We start from the raw sequence: 18,718 nt of genomic DNA, 5'->3' as shown, positions 1-18,718 counted from the left end.
CTTCACAATTTCAACATTATTAGGACAGAAGGGAAAAACTCATGAAAATGAATCTCAAGCGCAGTTTGAGGGAGTTGGGTTACTTTCTGTGGGCAGGGTGTTCAGAAGTGGCATTACCACAGATGGCTGTGGTAATAGGCTGGAGGGCATCTCAAGCAGTAGTGCCTCTTGGAGGCTAGATTATAATAATAAATAAAATGGGCCTACAGTTATGTGGTATTGAGACTCAGCTCGTATTTCCTAAACCTAAACTGCCTTCCACCCCTTCCAAATTAGAAAGCTATGACCTTTCTGTCTGTTGGGAATGTTTCCTGGCGTTTTTCTGGGTGAGGTACTGAGTTGGCTCAGGAAACGTGCTAACAGTTACAGCATGGGCAGTGCCAGGCCAGTGCTTGAAACTGTCCCGACCCTGTTCTGTTTGTCTAAGGACATTAATGGCAGACACAAGGTATAACGAAAGAGCTGATCAGCAGGGTTCCATGCCTTGGTGCGCAGGGGATGAGTTCTGGGCGCAGCTAAATCCAGGGGTGCCGACTACAAGGAAGGGAAGGGTGGGAGGTACAGGATGGTATTGTGACAGAAGGTGGCCTTGTTGTTTGTTTATCATTCTAGATAAAGAAGCTTCATTGATAGGGTTTGTGTATTTTTAAAGAAAAAAGCAAAGGTACCATGTCCTAAAAATGCATGTATCTAGATAATTAGTACTACTGTGTGGTGTGCGTATTGGGGGTGGAGGTGGTAATGTTAGATATGTTGAATGCAGCATGGTGGCTGTGTACTAGCAATTACAGTAAAACACTGAATTAAGCTCTGTGTGAATTCATTGTTCTTCTCTAAAAGATTGCACATCCCATTTAGTATCTCATGGCAAAGAGATAAGCACTTTGGGCATCAGCTTGGTCAAAGCCTAAGTTTTGCCTTTCAGATGCCAGTGCACAATCACTGTCAGAGTACACCATGTCAAGAAGGCAGTTCTTTATGTCCCTCCCTCTGTTAACAGGAAATCTAAACAACTAAGAGCATGAAAGCTTATTTGAGACTTCCAGAGCATACCTGCAGCATCTTGTATGGTGAGAAGTGGGATGGAATAGGTTTTGGGTCAGCCACATTCTCTGGTAACATGTATCGTGTGTGAACCTCTTTGAAAATTATCTGTGACTGTAGACATCTTACGGGTTTTCAGGCCACTCTGCTGAGGCTCCATGATTTTCCTAGCTTAACAATGGCAACTGCTCTGCTGTCCATCCTCCCCCTCCATTTAATTTTTACAAGCTTATGTATCCATGTAGTGTTGAACCTCATTCTCTTTTCGAATTTGGAGTTTATGGAACTGACGGGGAGAGAGAGCAGGGATGTCACTGAACTTACTGGAATAATGTTTTCACAAGCCTGTAAGGGACCTCTCAATTCCTTCATCATCTTGGCTGTTATGAAGCATTTTGAGTTAATCATGTGAGATACTGTACGGATACTGCCTGTTATTGGAAAAGCAGTCATTTGACTTTCTCTTTTCTTTGTTATAGACCATCATAATTAAATAACATTAGCCTAGCCCTCTCATTTTTTGTCTGACAATTTGCTTAGGTTGTTGTTTACAGAGCAACAAACTCCTAGGTCTTGTTCAATGATGGCTTTTTCTTGAATGATGTCAGCCAAAGTAATAAGAATTTGATAGCTCTTTGCAACAAATCTTCTTTCCACAGTCCTTATATTCAATGTTTAACTACATTGAAAATTGTCAGAATTAGAATTTTTTCCTCTCCCTTTTTCTCACTATCTTTTTTTGCTTCTCGAGATGCTTTATGTAACTTTTAGATCATAACAAAAGTGATGCTTTCTTCTAAGTGAATATGCACTATTCAAAAGTTACTGGAGCAAAATAAATGTATACGTATTAATTTTAGTGGGTTTTGTCATCCTTTTAACAGTATTAAATCTTTCCATATTGGTATTAAAGCTTTTGAGTATACTTCTTCCTTTTCCACAAGCGAGTTATCTTGTTAGAAGGGAAACCAGCTGCCAGGAGTGTCAGCTATTGTAGTTTCAGCTGACTAATCCATCAGTATATACATCTTAGTGTAAGCTTACCAGTTACAAAAAAACCCCACAAACCTGCTTTGACACTTTTTTGCAATATGCAGATACATTTCTTCTCATCTAAACCCAGTTCTGTGATTAAATTATGACCTATTGCATCATAACATAGTCAAGTTTTCTTTTCTCTGAAAATATACCAAATTGTTTTATTTTTGTAAACTTTAAACAGTGATTACAGTTGTGAATGTGAATATTCTTGCTACTACGAAGTATTGCTTTGGCTGTTTAACTCAGCTGAAACATTCCTGGGTGTACCTGTACAGAACAAATACAAACTTGAGGCCTAATTAACTTTCTTCAGCATAGCAACCTTTACTTTTGCTTTGATTTTTGAGTGAAGTAGTGATCTCTGTAGTACTTTGAACAATATGTGTGCCAGAGTTATTGAATGTATGTGGAAAATTGTGGCCCTTGCAGAAATGGGAAAACAGAGAGAGGGAATTCTGAGGAATCTCGGTGAAGCTGCAGAACACCAGTCACTGAGGTAATTAAAAGCTGGTACCAGCAGGGCTCCAGCGTGTCATTCCCAATTACCTGTGTTCATATTCCCAATAATTCCAGTTATGCAATATAAGAGAGGATTTTCTGTGCTTTCCTCAGTTTACAGCAACTTCTGAGGAGAGAAAGGAGTAGGAAAAATGCTGCTGTTCATACAGTCTAAATATTTACTACTTTGATAAAAGTTACAAGTCCAATATGTCTACACAACCCACACTATCAAGAAGTTGCTCAGTCTCTGCAGTGTGCTAAAACAGATGAGCATATACAGTGCACCAAGTTAAATCTTTGCCCGTAATCTGTTGTAAATCCTTACCAGATGGTGGCCTAGGGAGAACTTTAGGTAGCTACTGCAAACAAAGTCAGTGGCAAAAAATAGCTGCTGTGGCACAAACAATGTGCTACAGAAGTTTTGTTGCCTTCAGAAAATGAGAGAATGCAGTTTCTGTGTGGAGTACTTCTTCAAAGCTTTCTACTTGACTTTGTGTCTGTGATACATGGAAATTTATTACAGCCTCCTAAGCAAAGATTTTTCTGAAGGCTTCTTTTTGTTCTTTTTCCAAAACTTCAGCAAGAACAGAACTTTCTTTATAGCAAAGAACAACTAGAAAGTCCCTGCAAAGGTTATTTTCAAAGGAGAAATCTTTCATTCTAGGTGTCTTGTAACGGTCAATGTTGTGGCTATTTTTTTTTTTTTCTTCAGACCTTTTCCTGACCAGGGTCTTTAACGTTGTCTGTGCACGTTGATGGAAAGCAGAATGTTTCTAAACAGAAAATGTGACTGCACTAAAGGAATAAACTCAAAATTGAGGTAGCTATAAGGCGTGAGGATTTTCTGTGGAAGACTTAAATTACCCATTTGGTCTTCCTGACTAATAACAACCTTGAGGAAGCTAAATTTATAAAACTTCCATTGTTTCATCCATATTTTTGGGAAATTGGGGAACTTTGTATGTGCACGAATGAAGTTCATTGACTGTTACTATTATCTGATCCACTGCTGTATAATTTCTTCAGTGGATCAATGGTATTTTCTGTTAGGAATGCTGCAAAGGGCGACTCCTTGATTTTGTGTCCTGGTTCCTTCAGCAGCTTTTGCTGCCCTGCAATTCCTCATCTTCAGCAATTGCACCATGCGTAGTCCTACCTGCGCTCTGGTTAAAGCTCACTCTGTTTAGACCACTCCTGCAGTTTCAATCCTGCTCATAGCTGTCCATCTCTTCATTACCTACTTCATATTGTAGCTCTACCCCCTCTCACATTGCGCCTCACTGCAACCAGTATAAGCTAAGACTCATTTCTAGGTGTCTAGTAGATTGTCCTTTCAACTATGAATAAAGCAGTATGTGCTTTACAAGTCTGCCGAGACCTTAAAAATGCATTTACTATGTTTTTGCTTGTGTCATATTGTGTGTTGCTGGATCTTGAGACTGAGCCAGAGTACTGCAGGATAAGTGTATTTCTCTTGCTTTTGATCAGCATGTAATTAAAGAATACGGAGTCAGAGAATGGGAATGGACGATGATCATGTTGATGAGAGGAAACAGCATACTGAAGGCAGAAGAGGGTGAAAAGACAGATTGCCATAGCAGATGAGAAGTTAAAATACTTAAGCAATTTAGTATGTATTTGTCATTTTTTACCTCCAGTCAAACAAGTTCTTCCAGCCATTGTAGAATAACAGGCTCTAGGGCTTCATTTTGCATGTCGGTGAGGTACAACAAGCAGCAAGGTTTCTTTCTTACTTGCCCTTTTTTTCTTGTCCAAAGGCATGGCTGATGGTTTAAGATTATAGTTTTTGCACATTATTTCTTTAATGAAGGTGAATAAAAGGTGATTGAACAGAGAATTTCCTTTCACCATCCTGTAGTGTGAGTAGGTGGTCTTGTGTGTGGACTTCAGAAGCAAGGGAAGGTAGGTGTCCCTCAGGAGTTGTGCTCGAAGGAAAGAGGGCCAGAAATGGCCTCTTGCCAGGAGCAGGAGGGTGGAAGACAAACGAGCCTGATGTTCCCAGTAACTCAAGGAAAAAACCTGGGAATTGTATAGAGAGCTTGCCTAAAAGTTGTGGGGAGAATTTATCTGAGAAGGCTGGGTTTTTTCTTAGTTTGGGGACAAGGGTTTTGGCCCAGGTCTGTCTGAGGGAGACATTGTGAAGAGGAGAGTGAACCTTTTGAATGTGGAGTTGGAAAGGAACGGTCTAGACTATATGAGTGAGTGCATGGATTAGACTCCTCCTCTGTAGACTAAAGAGGTCTCTTATTTTGTGGGAAGTGCGAAGATCTCTTCACCTCCGAGACTTCCCACTTGGCCTACAGAGTCAGTTTTCTTCTTGTTCTATGGAAAGATGACAGGCTGCACGGGGTGAGCAATGCAGCAGGACCCTCTCTGCAGTCTCTGCACCAATGTGCATGGTGGATTCTTTGGCCATCAACATTACTGAACTCTAACCTCACTCTGCAGTGGAACCAGAGCCAAGTGATCGCTGCGGCATTAGGGACAGTAAAAGCGAGCAGAGCCGTTGGGTAGTTAGTGGCAGTAAAGGGGGTGAAAGGTAGCCTGGGGTTACCTGCTGACGGAGACCTCTTCAATGGAAGCTGAATCTGACCATAGTAAAGGCTAATGGCTAGAGGCTTTCTAACTTTGAGGAAGCAACCAAAGCTCCACTCAAGTCAAAGCAAGTATTTTAAAATGTCAATAAACTGAACTTGCAGTAAAACTTGCTTTAAGATACCTGAAAGATTTTTATCTCTGATAAGTCTGAAAGGCTAATATAGTTTCCCTGGTGTTGTGGTTTAACCCCAGTCAGCAACTCAGCACCACACAGCCGTTTCCCCCTCCCCCTCCCAGTGGGGTAAGGAGGAGGAAAGCAAAGGAAAAAAAAGTAAAACTCGTGGGTTGAGATAAGAACAGTTTAATAACTAAAGTAAAATATAATACTAACAATAGTAATAATGAAATATAATAATAATAGTAATGAAAAGGAATGCAACAAAAAGAAGGCGGGGGGGGGAAACCAGTGATGCACAATGCAATTGCTCACCACCCGCTGACCGATGCTCAGTTAATTCCCAAACCGCGATCCGCGCCTCCCGGCCAGCTCCCCCCTGTTTATATACTGGGCATGACATTCCATGGTATGGAATACCCCTTTGGCTAGTTCGGGTCAGCTGCCCCGGCTCTGCTCCCTCCCAGCTTCTTGCACACCTGCTTGCTGCAGAGCATGGGAAACTGAAAAGTCCTTGGCTTAAGATAAGCGCTACTTAGCAACAACTAAAACATCAGTGTTATCAACATCATTCTCACACTAAATCCAAAACCCAGCACTGTACCAGCTACTAAAAAGAAAGTTAACTCTATCCCAGCCGAAACCAGGACACCTGGTTTTCTTGAACTTGCAAGAGTTATTCATTAGTCTGAGTCGTAATTAGGGAAAAAAACAAGCTTGAAGTCATTTTAATTCATTAATTTCAGGCTAATTATTGCTACTTATTTATGACACTAAATGTGGTCAAACTGACCCATATTCAGAGAGATGCTGAACTGTTAAGTGTGTGTGTAGTCCATTGACTATTATAGATGAAGGGGAATGGCATGAAGTACTGTTTTATGCATTAGAATGAGATCGCATTAAAGCAGTTATTAATTTATCTTGTATACTATCTATGTAATTCTCCCCTGTTGTTCTGAAAAATCTCCATTCAGTGTGACGTGAGTGCTTCAGTCATGGTTCTTACTGGTTTGCTTGAAGTGCTTTTCAGAATAGAAGCCTAATATGTTATATTATGCACAAAAAGATAAATTAATTTCTGGCATAATTTGATTAATGCCAAAGTTGCACTATAACTGAACTGGCTCAGTGGAATTGTTTGAGTGAAGAGGAAGCATAGCATTCCCAAAGGTTTTGCTCCAACTGTTTTCCTGTCACCTAGATTTGAAGAGCTTTCTTGGCAGAAGAATTTGTAACTAATTTATGTTGGTACTTAATAGCCAGACAGCTTATTTTTAAATCTCTATTATTTTTGCTATCCCTTTCTGTAGAGCAGTTCTAAGAAGCAAGCCTAGTGATAACCTCATTTTCTTGCCTGGGTAATGAGATACTGAGTGTATGTACAAAATACTCATGCAATGCAGGAGTTGGTGATAATGTTTTCTTAACTGGAGCTCCTCAGAGGTGCTTAATATTTCATCACAAATTGCATTGGTAAATTAACAGTTCATCTGGCTAGTTAGATTTACTAGGGCAGATGGCATTTCGCATGTGTGATGAGAGCAGGAAGGAGACAGAGCAAAGCAGTAATGTAATTAGCCGTGTAAATGAGCCTCACAAGGTAAATCTCTTTAACCCCAGTGATAAAATGTGTTCTGTGCTAAAGCCTGGATTACTGGTCCTGTGAAACAATGTGTGCAGCTGGTCAAGCCAAGATTTCAGAAGTAATCCTGTTAATTTGAAAATAGAGGACACAGCTTTTTATCACACCTTCCTAGCACTTTTATATTTGAAACAGAAATCAGCCTCAAGGTGGTACTCCACCAATAATGCAGAAGAGGGTTGTGTGGAGTTACCTTAGTTCAATTTTAAATAAAAACTTATTTGAATGATAGAGATGAGATGTTCTAGCTAGGGAAGAAAGATGCTTCATAAAAGCAAACCAAAATCACAGGCTGAATTAAATGAGTTGAGGTGTCTCTTCACTGTGCTACAGTGAGCAGTGTAGCCATACGTGAAAACATGATGCTTGTGTTTGCACAGTACCTGGCACAGGACGTTTCCCCGCTTAACCCTTAAGCGCTGCAGTAGTAACTGTGATCACTGTCAATGTGCGTAAAACCTAATAAAATCATAGAATAGTTTGGGTTGGAAGGGACCTTTAAAGATCATCTAGTCTAACCCCCCCTGCAATGAGCAGGGAGATTCTTGATGCTGCAAAACCACTAAGGCGTGTTTGTGCTTACAGATTTGTGGATGACTAACTGCAGGTAATCTCACATTCAGTTATAGCCAAAATTATTTTTTTTATGGGAATATATATGACTTCCACATTTCATTTGAAATGAATTAACTGGGAATATGTCTAATCCAGTTGATACTGAAGGCTATTGAAATAGTAAATTCATGGCAAAGACTGGTTAATCACTGTGTGCTGCCTGGTGAGAACACCCTGAAGCATCATGTTACTTCTGAAAAATCATTGCAAAGTAATATAAGTAGTAAATCTTTATTCAGCAGGGAAATCTCACATTCTGAAAAATTAAGGGGAAAAGTGGGCTGTGTAATAGTGGCCATTGTGCTATGTATGAAACTTGTATTGTTCTCACTAACTTATTCAGTCCATGTGGGAACTTTTTGTGCCTATTTTCAGGCTGTCTTGTTTATTATAAACCTAAAGGTGTTTTAATTTCTGATGAACAGGCTTTAGAGCCTCTAAATTTCAAAAACACATTGAAAACGCTGTTTTCTGCATCAGTTTGTCATAGCGTATTCAGGTTGATTTTTTGACTGGCAGGCTATACATTATGGAAACAGTATAAATAAAAAACTATGAATCAGGAACATTCTGAGCAATTTAAGCATATCACAAGTAATCAGAGCATTTGGGGGGGTTGGGTTTTCTGTTTTGTTTTGTTTTTTTTTTTTTTTTGTTTTGGGGTTTTTTTTTGGTTTTTTTTTTTTTTTGACGTATTGGATGTTCTCCTTGGAGATACTCAAAACCTGACTGGACATGGCCCTGGGTAACCTGCCATGGGTGACTCTGCACTGAGCTGGGGGGTTGGACTGGACGATCTTGGGGGGATCCCTTCCAGCCTCAACCGTTCTCTGTTTCTCTTGAGTAGTTTTACATGTGCATACACATATGCATACAGATGTCCATAAATATATATGTGTGTATAGAGGTATGTGAAACTTTATGTAAATTTATGTAATTTATGTAATTTACTTTATGTAATTTATGATGGGGGCAGACACTCAACTAGAAGAACGGCTAAAAACTGTCAACTTTTATTTAACAGGAAAGGCTAATGCTTTTAGAATTTTATCTTGTACCAATTCCAGACAGTAGGAAATGTATCAAAGGAAGTTTTTGTCAATAATAAAATTTAGCTTTCTTACATGCTTACTGACAGTGCTTTCACTCCTCCATTAAATAACTTGTAATAAGAAGTCATGATGATTGTAGGATAACTTTGGAATAATTCAGATCAGAAGGGACCTCCGGAGGTCATCAGGTCCAACCCTTTTCCAAAGCAAGATGAACCTCTGAGTTAGGAGCAGCCTGGAAGTGAGGGCAGGTTGCTGGGGGCTCTCCTGGTCGGCTTCGGAGTAGCAGCAAGGAGGGTGATGCCACAGCATCTTGGGCAGTCTGCTCCCACGTTTGACGGCCCGCATACAGTCTGTACTGCTTCATGCCACTGAGGATCGCAGAAGCTATTCCTTTTTCTTCCTTCCCATCACATTCTCATTTAAGTTGGTAGAAGTTTCTCTTTAGTGCCTGTTCTGCAGTGTGTTGTCACACAATGCTAAATGGTTGAATAAATACGTAAACAAGAGGGTTGGTTTAGCTGTTTTCCTGCTTGCTAAAAGGCATCTAGCTGTAGAGAAAATTCATTGCATTTATATTTCATGCACCAATATTTCTTAAATGTTTTTACGTGGTAGGTATATAGATATAAACAAGAAGAAAGAAATGTTACCTCTGCTGAAGAAGAAAAAATTGTCTAACAGCCAGTGTGAATTACGTCTTTGGGGTTTGTGCAGTTCTGCCTCACTTGGCTGGATACCTCCTTGGCGTTGAAACTCCCAGACAAACACAGATGCTGCCTGGGATGGTCTTGATACAGGGAGGACTCTGCTGGTCCCAGTGTGCGAGATGTCTCAGATCTGCAGCGGTGGATCAGTTGTCTTGCCCATGCAGTGGTGTGTGCCCTTTCCTTCAGTGGTCTCCTGACTCTCAAGATGCAGAGCTCAAAAGGATTTGCAGGGACTGTAACTCTTTTGTTCTTCCTCGGTGTTTATTCTACATATGTTTTGGGTTTACTTCTGTTATTGTGGGATTCAGCCTTATCTTCTACCTTATATATGGTCTTTCCAAAATGAGGTTGCCTCACCATAGAGAGTCCTTGATCATCTACTGCTAGCACTCTTTCTGCATTACAGAATATACTTTCCATCTGTGGATGATTTGTGGCTTGACAATCCTGTGATATGTTAACAGATTTTTATACTTTTTGTTTTTTAATTGGCAGTCTTGCTGGCTACAGCTTCCTTGCAGGGAGTACCTTCCTTAAAACAGCAGTTGTTGCCTCGCTGTTGTGTGTTTTCTTTCCTTGGACACAGTTTTCTCTGAGGAACTCTTCAGGATCTCTTCAACTTGCAAATCAGTTGAGTCCATGTTCCCTCTGCAGGGTGTTGTGGAGGGAGGACTATGGGCGCTGTTTGCTTAGGGGTTTGTTTTCCTGAGCCACATGCAGGATTAGAGAGGAGTGAGATCACAGCCCTGTGAACTCACTGAATATATTTCACGAGTGCTACAATAAATTCTGAAAGGGCTTGGATTTTTGGGAGGTGAACAGTCAGTTTTGAACCTTTAGGTCCTTTATTGATCCCCAGGATAGGTAACTTCCATAAAATGGAAGTTTTTATCCAGTATATTCATTTGCATATGGGGAGACTAACGACAGGGCAATAGTACCATGAAGTCCAGCTCTATGAACATGGGGGGCAGAGTGCTCCTCTGTGAGGTGTAGTGTGCTCCTTCCTAATGTGTTTCTTCTTCATCAGAGGAGACTGGAAGTTCAGTCAGTCATTTCTGCCAAATGTCCAAACACTGCTGCTTTTACACAACCTAGCATGGAGCACACCCAGAGCTGCTGATGCCCCCCTGAGGTGGAGGGTCTGCAGAGCTGGTGGTGCCCCTCTTCAAGTGCAGGGTGTCACAGAAATGACCGGGAGCCATAGTTCCCATAGGGTTGTCAAAACCTCAATAAGGGTAGGCTGGTGATGTCCCAAAAAAGGGATCCATTCATTGCAGCTGCTGGGGTTTACTGAAAGAAACTGGTGTGGTGAAATTATAATTATAATGTTAAGTTACACTATTTGTGTTAAATTCCTACTTTCTTTTTTTCGTGGTTGCTGTGTTTTGTCTATATTGTGAATAAGTTAGAAATGAGTGTGTTAGATGGAGCTACGTGCAGAGTAAGTTGGCATGTGTTAGGCTTTCTGGTTTGTTTTGGTGGTGTTGCATACTCTCATGCAAAGTCTGTTGGTCCAGAGACCAAAAAAAATAAAAAAGAAAGAAAAAAAGATTGGGATAATGTTGGCAAGATAAGGGCCTTCTTCCTTGTACCATTCAGTCAAGAAGTCATCAACATGCTTGTTTTGCACATTATGTATCTGGTGCTGTGTATGTATATATACGTATGCATGTATGTACTTGGCATAAACATGAAGCAAAGCTGATACCCAGAACATTGTCCAAGTAATTGATAAGGTTGTGATTAACTTTTAATAATGATTTTATGTTACAGAGGATGATCTTGGAAAAACCTTCACAGTATTTCAGTGGAAATTGATTAATTGATAGATAACCTGATTATCTTCCTGTGAGCTCATAAAATATACAGTTGATGAAAAAAGTTGTTACTAGACAGGTTTATGGAAACACTTAGGTTCTTGCCTATCCTGTTGATGTCTGTTCTTAATTTCATCTTGCCTACCTAACAGTAGAATTCATACCATCCTCTTTCCCCTGTTTTTATAATTTATGTTGTTTAAAACTCTGGAATATTCTTGCTTATTTTCAGATCTCATCAGAAAACTAGCACAGCAGAAGTTTGGAAATACACAGGGCGATTATCAAAAGGTAAATTGTCTATGTGTATCTGCATAAAATAATGAAAACAATGATTTTGAAATTCAGTTTTGTTTCTAAAACAGGAAATAGTATTTTAAAGCTATACAACAGGATGCAAGAATGAAATTTGTGAATAACAAATCTGATGGTTTCATACAAAATGTGGGACCAAAACCTTTCAAAAAATATTACAAAGAAAATTTCATAAGCCACTGTAAAGAAGCTATGCATACTTAAGGCTCACTTATAAATTCCAGCTGTAATGTGATTGTGGTGTCTGTTGCACAAAGATTGAAGGCTCTTTGTATTGAAAAATATTGCTTTTATTTTAAAACGCTTAGAGAGAACTGTTACTGCTCAGCTCTCATGTTAGCTTCAGCTATTGTCCTCAAAAAGCTGAATTTATATGCTGGTTCTGGTGCCTTTGTAAAACGAAGCTTCCATAGCCTACTTATAAAGTATATTTTAGTTTATGTAGTGTGCTAATCATGTCAAGGATATTTTCCATTCTCTCTTTAGGTTTGTGATTATCCTATAACAGTTGAAATTCTTAGGGTATCTGGTAGCAAGAGAAGATAGAATGTAATGTGCATCTGATTTTAGGCTGTTCTCAAGGACAGTAGCTCATTTTTGAAGCAGTATCACTGGTTGAGTTCCTGCAGTAGGAACCTTAACTGCAACCATGCAATGGACAAGTTACTTCATATGAGCTACTTGCTTGTAGTCCCTGCAGTATGGTGTGCCTGTCAGGAAGACATCTTTGTCGGCAACATGGGCAGTGGGATTGAGTGCACCCTCAGCAAGTTTGCCAACAACACCAAGCTGTGTGGTGCAGTCGACATGCTGAAGGGAAGGGATACCATCCAGAGGGACCTTGACAGGCTTGAGAGGTGGGCCCGTGCGAACCTCATGAAGTTCAACAAGGCCAAGTGCAAGGTCCTGCACATGGGTTTGGGCAATCCCAAGCACAAATAAAGGCTGGGCGATGAGTGGATTGAGAGCAGCCCTGCGGAGAAGTACTTGGCGGTGTTGGTTGGCAAGAAGCTCAACATGACCTGGCAATGTGTATTGCAGCCCAGAAAGCCAACTGTATCCTGGGCCTCATCAAAAGAAGCATGACCAGCAGGTTGAGGGAGGTGATTCTCCCCCTCAACTCCACTCTTGCGAGACCCCACCTGGAGTACTGCATTCAGCTCTGAGGTCCCCAACATAAGAAGGACATGGACCTGTTGGAGTGAGTCCAGAGGAGGGCCACGAAGATGGAAGCCTCTCTCCTGTGAGGACAGGCTGAGAGGGTTGAGGTTGTTCAGCCTGGAGAAGAGAAGGCTCCGGGGAGATCTTTTAGCAGCCTTCCAGTACCTAAGGGGTGCCTACAAGAAAGCCGGAGAGGGATTTTTTACAAGGACATGTAGTGGTAGGACAAGGGGTAATGGCTTTAAACTGAAAGAGGGCAGATTTAGATTAGATGTGAGGAAGAAGTTCTTTACTGTGAGGGTGGTGAGGCACTGGAAGAGGTTGCCCAGATGCCCCCCTGGAAGTGTTCAAGGCCAGGCTGGATGGGGCTTTGAGCAACCTGGTCTAGTGGGAGGTGTCCCTGCCCATGGCAGGGGGCTTGGAACTAGATGATCTTTAAGGTCCCTTCCAACCCAAACCATTCTGTGATTCTATAAGATGAGTATGGCACTTGGCATACAGGCACTGAGCTATTACCTTGAATCAGGATGACCTGAATGATGTTGGGATTTGAAGGGGAGAAGCCTTGTGCTTCCATGTCTTCCCGACAATGAGCTTATTGCTCCAATAGCTTGATAACCTCTGCATGACCTCCAGGTGTGTGGTATTGTTATGCTGCATCAAGTGACTCTTGCCGATACCATATGCTTGTTTGGTGGGACTCTGTGAAAGTGGTGTATCACAGATTGTGCCTGCATACCTAGGGAGGAATGTAGGGTGGACTTGGCATAGTCTTTGGACCATTAGACCGTAGGTGGTATACATGAGCACAAGTATATTATTTAGTAACTAGTACATAAGTCATGAGAAATTTGAGACTAATGACAGCTGTAATCCTGCATAGTGGAGGCACCTGTTAAAATACTGTGTGATTATAGGGTGACAAATACAGTGTTAGGTGTGCTTAAGAAGCAAAACAGATACAGACCGTTTATAGGTCCTAATTCTGACCTGAATAGAATGGAAAACTTTAAAATAAATTTGGAAAAGGAAAATATATCAGGACAAGTAGAGGGTCCCTCAGAAGACAGACACATCAGTGAGTCGTAGCTGTGAAGAGGCCAGCATGGCTGTAGATGTGCCCCTGGAGGAATTTCCAATGGGGATAAGGAAGTGTGAATGTCACTGAAGGGTGCGGGTAAGTAGTTAGAAATGTTGCCTGTGGTTTTGATCACTCAAATTCAGGGAGAATGAACTCGGGCTAGGATGAGTTCAGAAAGTGTCTGTTAGGGTGGTCTGGGAAACACGCAGGTCTTCAGAGGAGGCTGGAAGAGTTTGCTTTGTTTAGGAGAAGAATTGATAAGGGGTGTGATTACTCTTTTTAAATATATATGGAGAGGAAACACCAGGAAGAAAACACTGCTATTTGGGCAAAAGATGGTGCTATCACAGAAGCAAAGGGGCAGAAATGGGCGATGTGTAAATCCATGTGAGAAGACTACTCGCTCGCCAAGCATTGCGAACAGCCCTTCAGTAGCAAGAACAGGAAATCTGTTTCTCATATTTAGCCTGTTAAATTTCTGCTGTCATTCCTCCATATCTTTTTTAACCTATATGTAGAATGTGTCAGTGACCCAGGAGGCTCTTCCCACTTCTGTGCTGTGTGTCCCAGTGTTCCCAGTTGGACTCTTACCATCGAAATCTCACCGTCCCCTGTCAGGGACAGCAATCTGCCAGGACAGCCCAGCAGCTGAGCGCAGCTGCTGTGCCTGCTCAGGGGGAGCCAGCTCGCTGCTGCTGCCGCCATTGCTTTACTTCTACTGGGAGATGTGCTCGCTTAAAACGTTCAAAATCATACTTGGTACCAGATTTATAAGGGAGGGTAAGCATTTGTCTTCCACCCATTAAAAATATAGTTCCAAATATGATTTTGAATATTTTAAATATATTGTACAGTAGAAGTTTCATAAAGATGTGTGTGATGCTGAAAAAAATTTCCTAAAACTTGAGAACATTTCTGATTCTCACACATCAGACTTTGGGTTGAGGGGTCTTGCTGTCTTTAGCTTGTCCACTTCCCTTTTCTCTTCCACTTACAAGAAAGGGAAAAGCGTTATCAGCTATGAACTTGTCATACAGAGATGAAGGGGAAAAATACAAGAAATTCTATTTCCATTGTGGAAACAAAGGGGAAGTTGGATTCTTCTGAAATTCCTGTCATTGAATATTTGGTTTGCAGTGTTTTTCTGAAATTACAGATAAGAAAACAGTTAAGAACCTGTTAGACTTCTTCAGTCTTTCTTGAATGGCTTTTCTTTTTTACTTTTGAATAATTTAAAATAAACCTCTACATAATTAGTTAAAAGTGAGGATGAATTTTGTGTGTAATGTGTTAAGATCCCAAAACTGCTATTGAAGCTGCCAAAATAAACCATTGAAAAGAAAGAGTTAGTCCGGAATGTCATATAAGTTATGACAGGTGGAATTTGTGAAGAAATTGCTAAACCACAGAGTAATGCAATCTCTGGCCTTCTCTTCTGTGAGATGTGTTGGGAATTATATGAAACAGATGCTCAGTGCAGAAAAACTGGTCTGTTGTTGGTTTAAGACGGAAATATTTGTTGGACAGATCCTAGATTCCTTTCACTTACCAAGGAAACCAGAAATTATCTGCTATGTATTTTATTGTAAATATTTTTCCATAATTATTTAATGGTGCTTCTATGCGTTATTTTACTTTAGTGGCTTTTTGTTATTGTTTCTGTGTTGTTAATTGTTTTGGTCATGGTTAATTATTCATTATTCACGTGATTTGTTTTTGTGCATGCTGCCTGTGTATTATACACATTCTCCATTTGTTTTGACTTCCACAGCCAGAAAATGTTGTCCTGACTCTTCAGGTAATGTCTTACGGTAGATGTACAGCTTTGAAAAGAAACTAACCATGTCTGTATGCACTACTTCTGTTAAAACATCCATAAGTATTTTTAATGTTATTTTAAATAATGTTTTTCCATCTAACCTATTTTAAAATAATTTGTTGTCAAATAATTTCTGAAGTGTTCAGCTAACTAGAAGAGAAAACTAGTAATTCTAGAAAACTAGTAAAAGAGTAATTCTTTTGCAAAATCTAGCCAAATTCTTCTTCCAAGCATCTAGTTCGTATTCTTCAGAATGGATAACAGCTTTTAACCAGCAGTTAATAACAATAATAAAAAAAATGAGTTTCATCCTAGAATTGGTAATTAGGTCAGAAATTTGCAACTCTGCTAATGGTCATGGTTGCTGTATTTGGATCAGTTGGTAATCAGGGATTGTGAGGAAGGGCATCAGCAAAGCTGGAACTGGAGCATGATTGATAGCTTGTGAGAAATTGTAACTTAATTTGCAGGACAATATGCAGCCTCAATTTCATCCTTTTACTGCCAAGTTGCCGTTGTGCTGGTGGATTTGTAAAACAGAAGAGGACTCAAAGTATTAGTGTGAGAATTAGTTCTCCTAAAACTGGGAAAGGAAAGGAGAAGAGAGATTTGTCAGGGAAGAAAGACCACTGGGGCGTGCCCACACTGTGCCGTCTAGCTCTGTGCGCAGACACCTGCCCGATCCGGTTTTGGATGTGTTGGCTTGTGTTTGCAGCAGAGGGAAACAGCACGGCCAGCTCGCAGCTTGTCCCCTGGAAGCCACATCGCCTTGCGTAGGGCAGTGCCAGGGCTGCCTGGCCCAGCTTCTCAGTCCTGGGGCACTTGCACTGCTTCCAGCATAAAAGCTAGTTAGGGTATTGCATTGCATCGTTCCCTTTCACTCCTTCCGGCTTTTGAAAGCGTCCTTTTAGTTGCTGCTGCTTAGCTGTTTGGCAGCAGAATAAATGCCTTTACCTGAGAGAGCTTAAAATCCACTCCTTCATGTTTTCCAGTCCCTAAGCAGTTTTAACTTCAGCAGTTTGGAGAAACCTCTGCCATTGCAATCGATGATCCAGTGAAGTACTTCCCTTTGTGGTTCATAGGAATATTTCTACTCATAACTGATTAAAAAGGAGAACAAGCTAAGCCTCCTTCCCAGATGAAGTGTTGATCTAGTCAGCCTTGCTGACATTTGTGAAGCCTTTTTGGAAACATATGTGAGAAACAGTAAATTTGTGGTCCGGGAAATCAAATATGTTCATTTTTAACCTATTCCAATTCCACTGATTCACATTGGCTTCTTGTGAGCGTATTTCTCTCTTAGCACTCACTCCTGTAGTTTACCTAGCTAATATTCTACCTAAATAATTATTAGCTATCAGTATCTACAATGTTATGTATCTTTTTGTTAGAAAAGTTGTCAATTATTGGCAAAATACGCCAAGTCCATAACCTCGGTAACTTGGTAGGTGGTTTAGTCTGTAGTTTGATTTTTAATTATTTGCTCTATATTGATTGCAGTTACTGTGTGATACCTGCTATTACCACTATTTTTGTCTAAATTACAGGCCATCTACTATGAAATCGGTTTTATAGTCTCCGCAGCCTTGGGATTGCTATTTATTTTGTTACTGCCTCTTGTGGGACTTTGCTTCTGTATGTGTCGTTGCTGTGACAACTGTGGTGGGGAAATGCATCAAAGACAGAAGAAAAATGCTGACTGTCAGAGGAGCTGTTTTGCAACATTTCTTTTTGTTGCTTCTTTAATAATAAGGCAAGTGTAATAAAGAGAACAATATGAAGCTTGGTATAGCACTGATTTTGCAGTGTCATATGACAAATAATGTTACTGTATTAGCCTACAGGTGCAGAAATTATTTTATTAGACTAAGTAATAATATTGCTTGTTAAAGAAAATGTGACTGCATTATAAAAATGCTGCTACCGTCGCTATCTACAGGTCATTATGTACTCACTTGAGAGGAAAGTAGGTGTGAAACAAAAAAAAAATTATGCTTGAATTTGGCAAATGACGTTTTTGCCAGTCTCAAAATGGCAATTGCAGAATGTTACGTTAAATTTATGAACATAAGATACTGTGTCCTATGTTCAGTTACCTTCCCGTAGAGGATTTGAGGTACGACATACTGCTTTGTTCTTGATAGTGTAGTAGAAAAGCAATTGTGTGACCTCCTTCAGTATATGCTGTCCTCCAGACTTTCTTAATAGTTCAAAATAATGGGTTTTCTTTTGGGCACCGAGTTGTTTAAACCATACATGCACTCACTGTAGAATCCTGGAGTTTGGAGAGATTTTTGTGCTGTTGGTGTTAAGAGCATACTCCTGTTCTCTGCTGGGTGTGTAACGGGTGATGAGGGACTACAATCAAGGCTTTTCTTTTCCCTGTAGATGCTTTCAGAATACATTGTTTGCTGTCAGGCTTTTTATTTTCCTTCAACTTCTTCGTATTTTCACTTGCCTACTATCCTTATTTTGTGATTATATTAAAAAAAAAATCAAATCTTTTGATCTATATTGTGTGACTGTTCAGTCAGGTGGAACTTACTTTGTCACTTCACTGTAATCTAGAATATTTTTTTCTTTTTACTGCTGTTCGTCGTGACAAATTGAGACCTTGTCTATGCTCAAATGTAGGCCATGCTGATAATCAGGTATGGGAACATGCTCTTTTCTCCCAGGCATCACTAACAAACATGACACTTAAGTATTCTGAAGACCAGAAAGCCGAATGGTATTGTAGGTGATAGATGCATCCCTGCCATGATGAAAGAACAAAAGTTCTTCATAGCACAATGATGCCTCAAAGAAAATAAGCTATTAAATTACCTCTCAGCATGCCAAAACTGAAGGTAGCTCACAGATCTTGCCAGCTATCTTTATACCATGTTGCAGGACGCTGTGTTGCTGGATGCTGTGTTCTGGTTGTAACGGCTGAGGAATGTTGCCTGTCAGCAGAGAAATTAAGAGATCGTCCCCCTTATTGGTCTCTTTAACTTGTGCATTTGCTGCCAGCTATTCTTGTGGTATTAAGCATACCCAGCATTGTCAAATGCTTCTTCCCAGGTCATGACTGGCAAATTAGTGATCCCTAGTTAACATGCTTTCCAGGTCTAGGGAAACTGCCTCTTTAACTCATCCTTTTTTTTCCTTTTGTATAAGACATCAGGACTATCAGATTAT

At 40.3% G+C, this 18,718-nt stretch overlaps 1 protein-coding gene across 1 annotated transcript in view; it reads left to right on the top strand.

Annotated features, from left to right (window-relative positions):
- Positions 1-18,718, top strand: part of PROM1 (prominin 1) — a 65,688-nt gene that overhangs the window by 12,837 nt on the left and 34,133 nt on the right. Inside the window, exons 3-5 of the mRNA XM_050895540.1 lie at positions 11,395-11,453; positions 15,491-15,517; positions 17,086-17,291. Coding sequence (XP_050751497.1) covers positions 11,395-11,453; positions 15,491-15,517; positions 17,086-17,291 — 292 coding nt within the window. The remainder of the gene's footprint in view (positions 1-11,394; positions 11,454-15,490; positions 15,518-17,085; positions 17,292-18,718) is intronic.

Source organism: Gymnogyps californianus, chromosome 4 (assembly GCF_018139145.2).
Source record: "Gymnogyps californianus isolate 813 chromosome 4, ASM1813914v2, whole genome shotgun sequence".
NCBI lineage: Eukaryota > Metazoa > Chordata > Aves > Accipitriformes > Cathartidae > Gymnogyps > Gymnogyps californianus.
The sequence above is the reverse complement of the archived record's forward strand: the minus strand, read 5'-3'. Positions and strand labels throughout refer to the sequence as shown.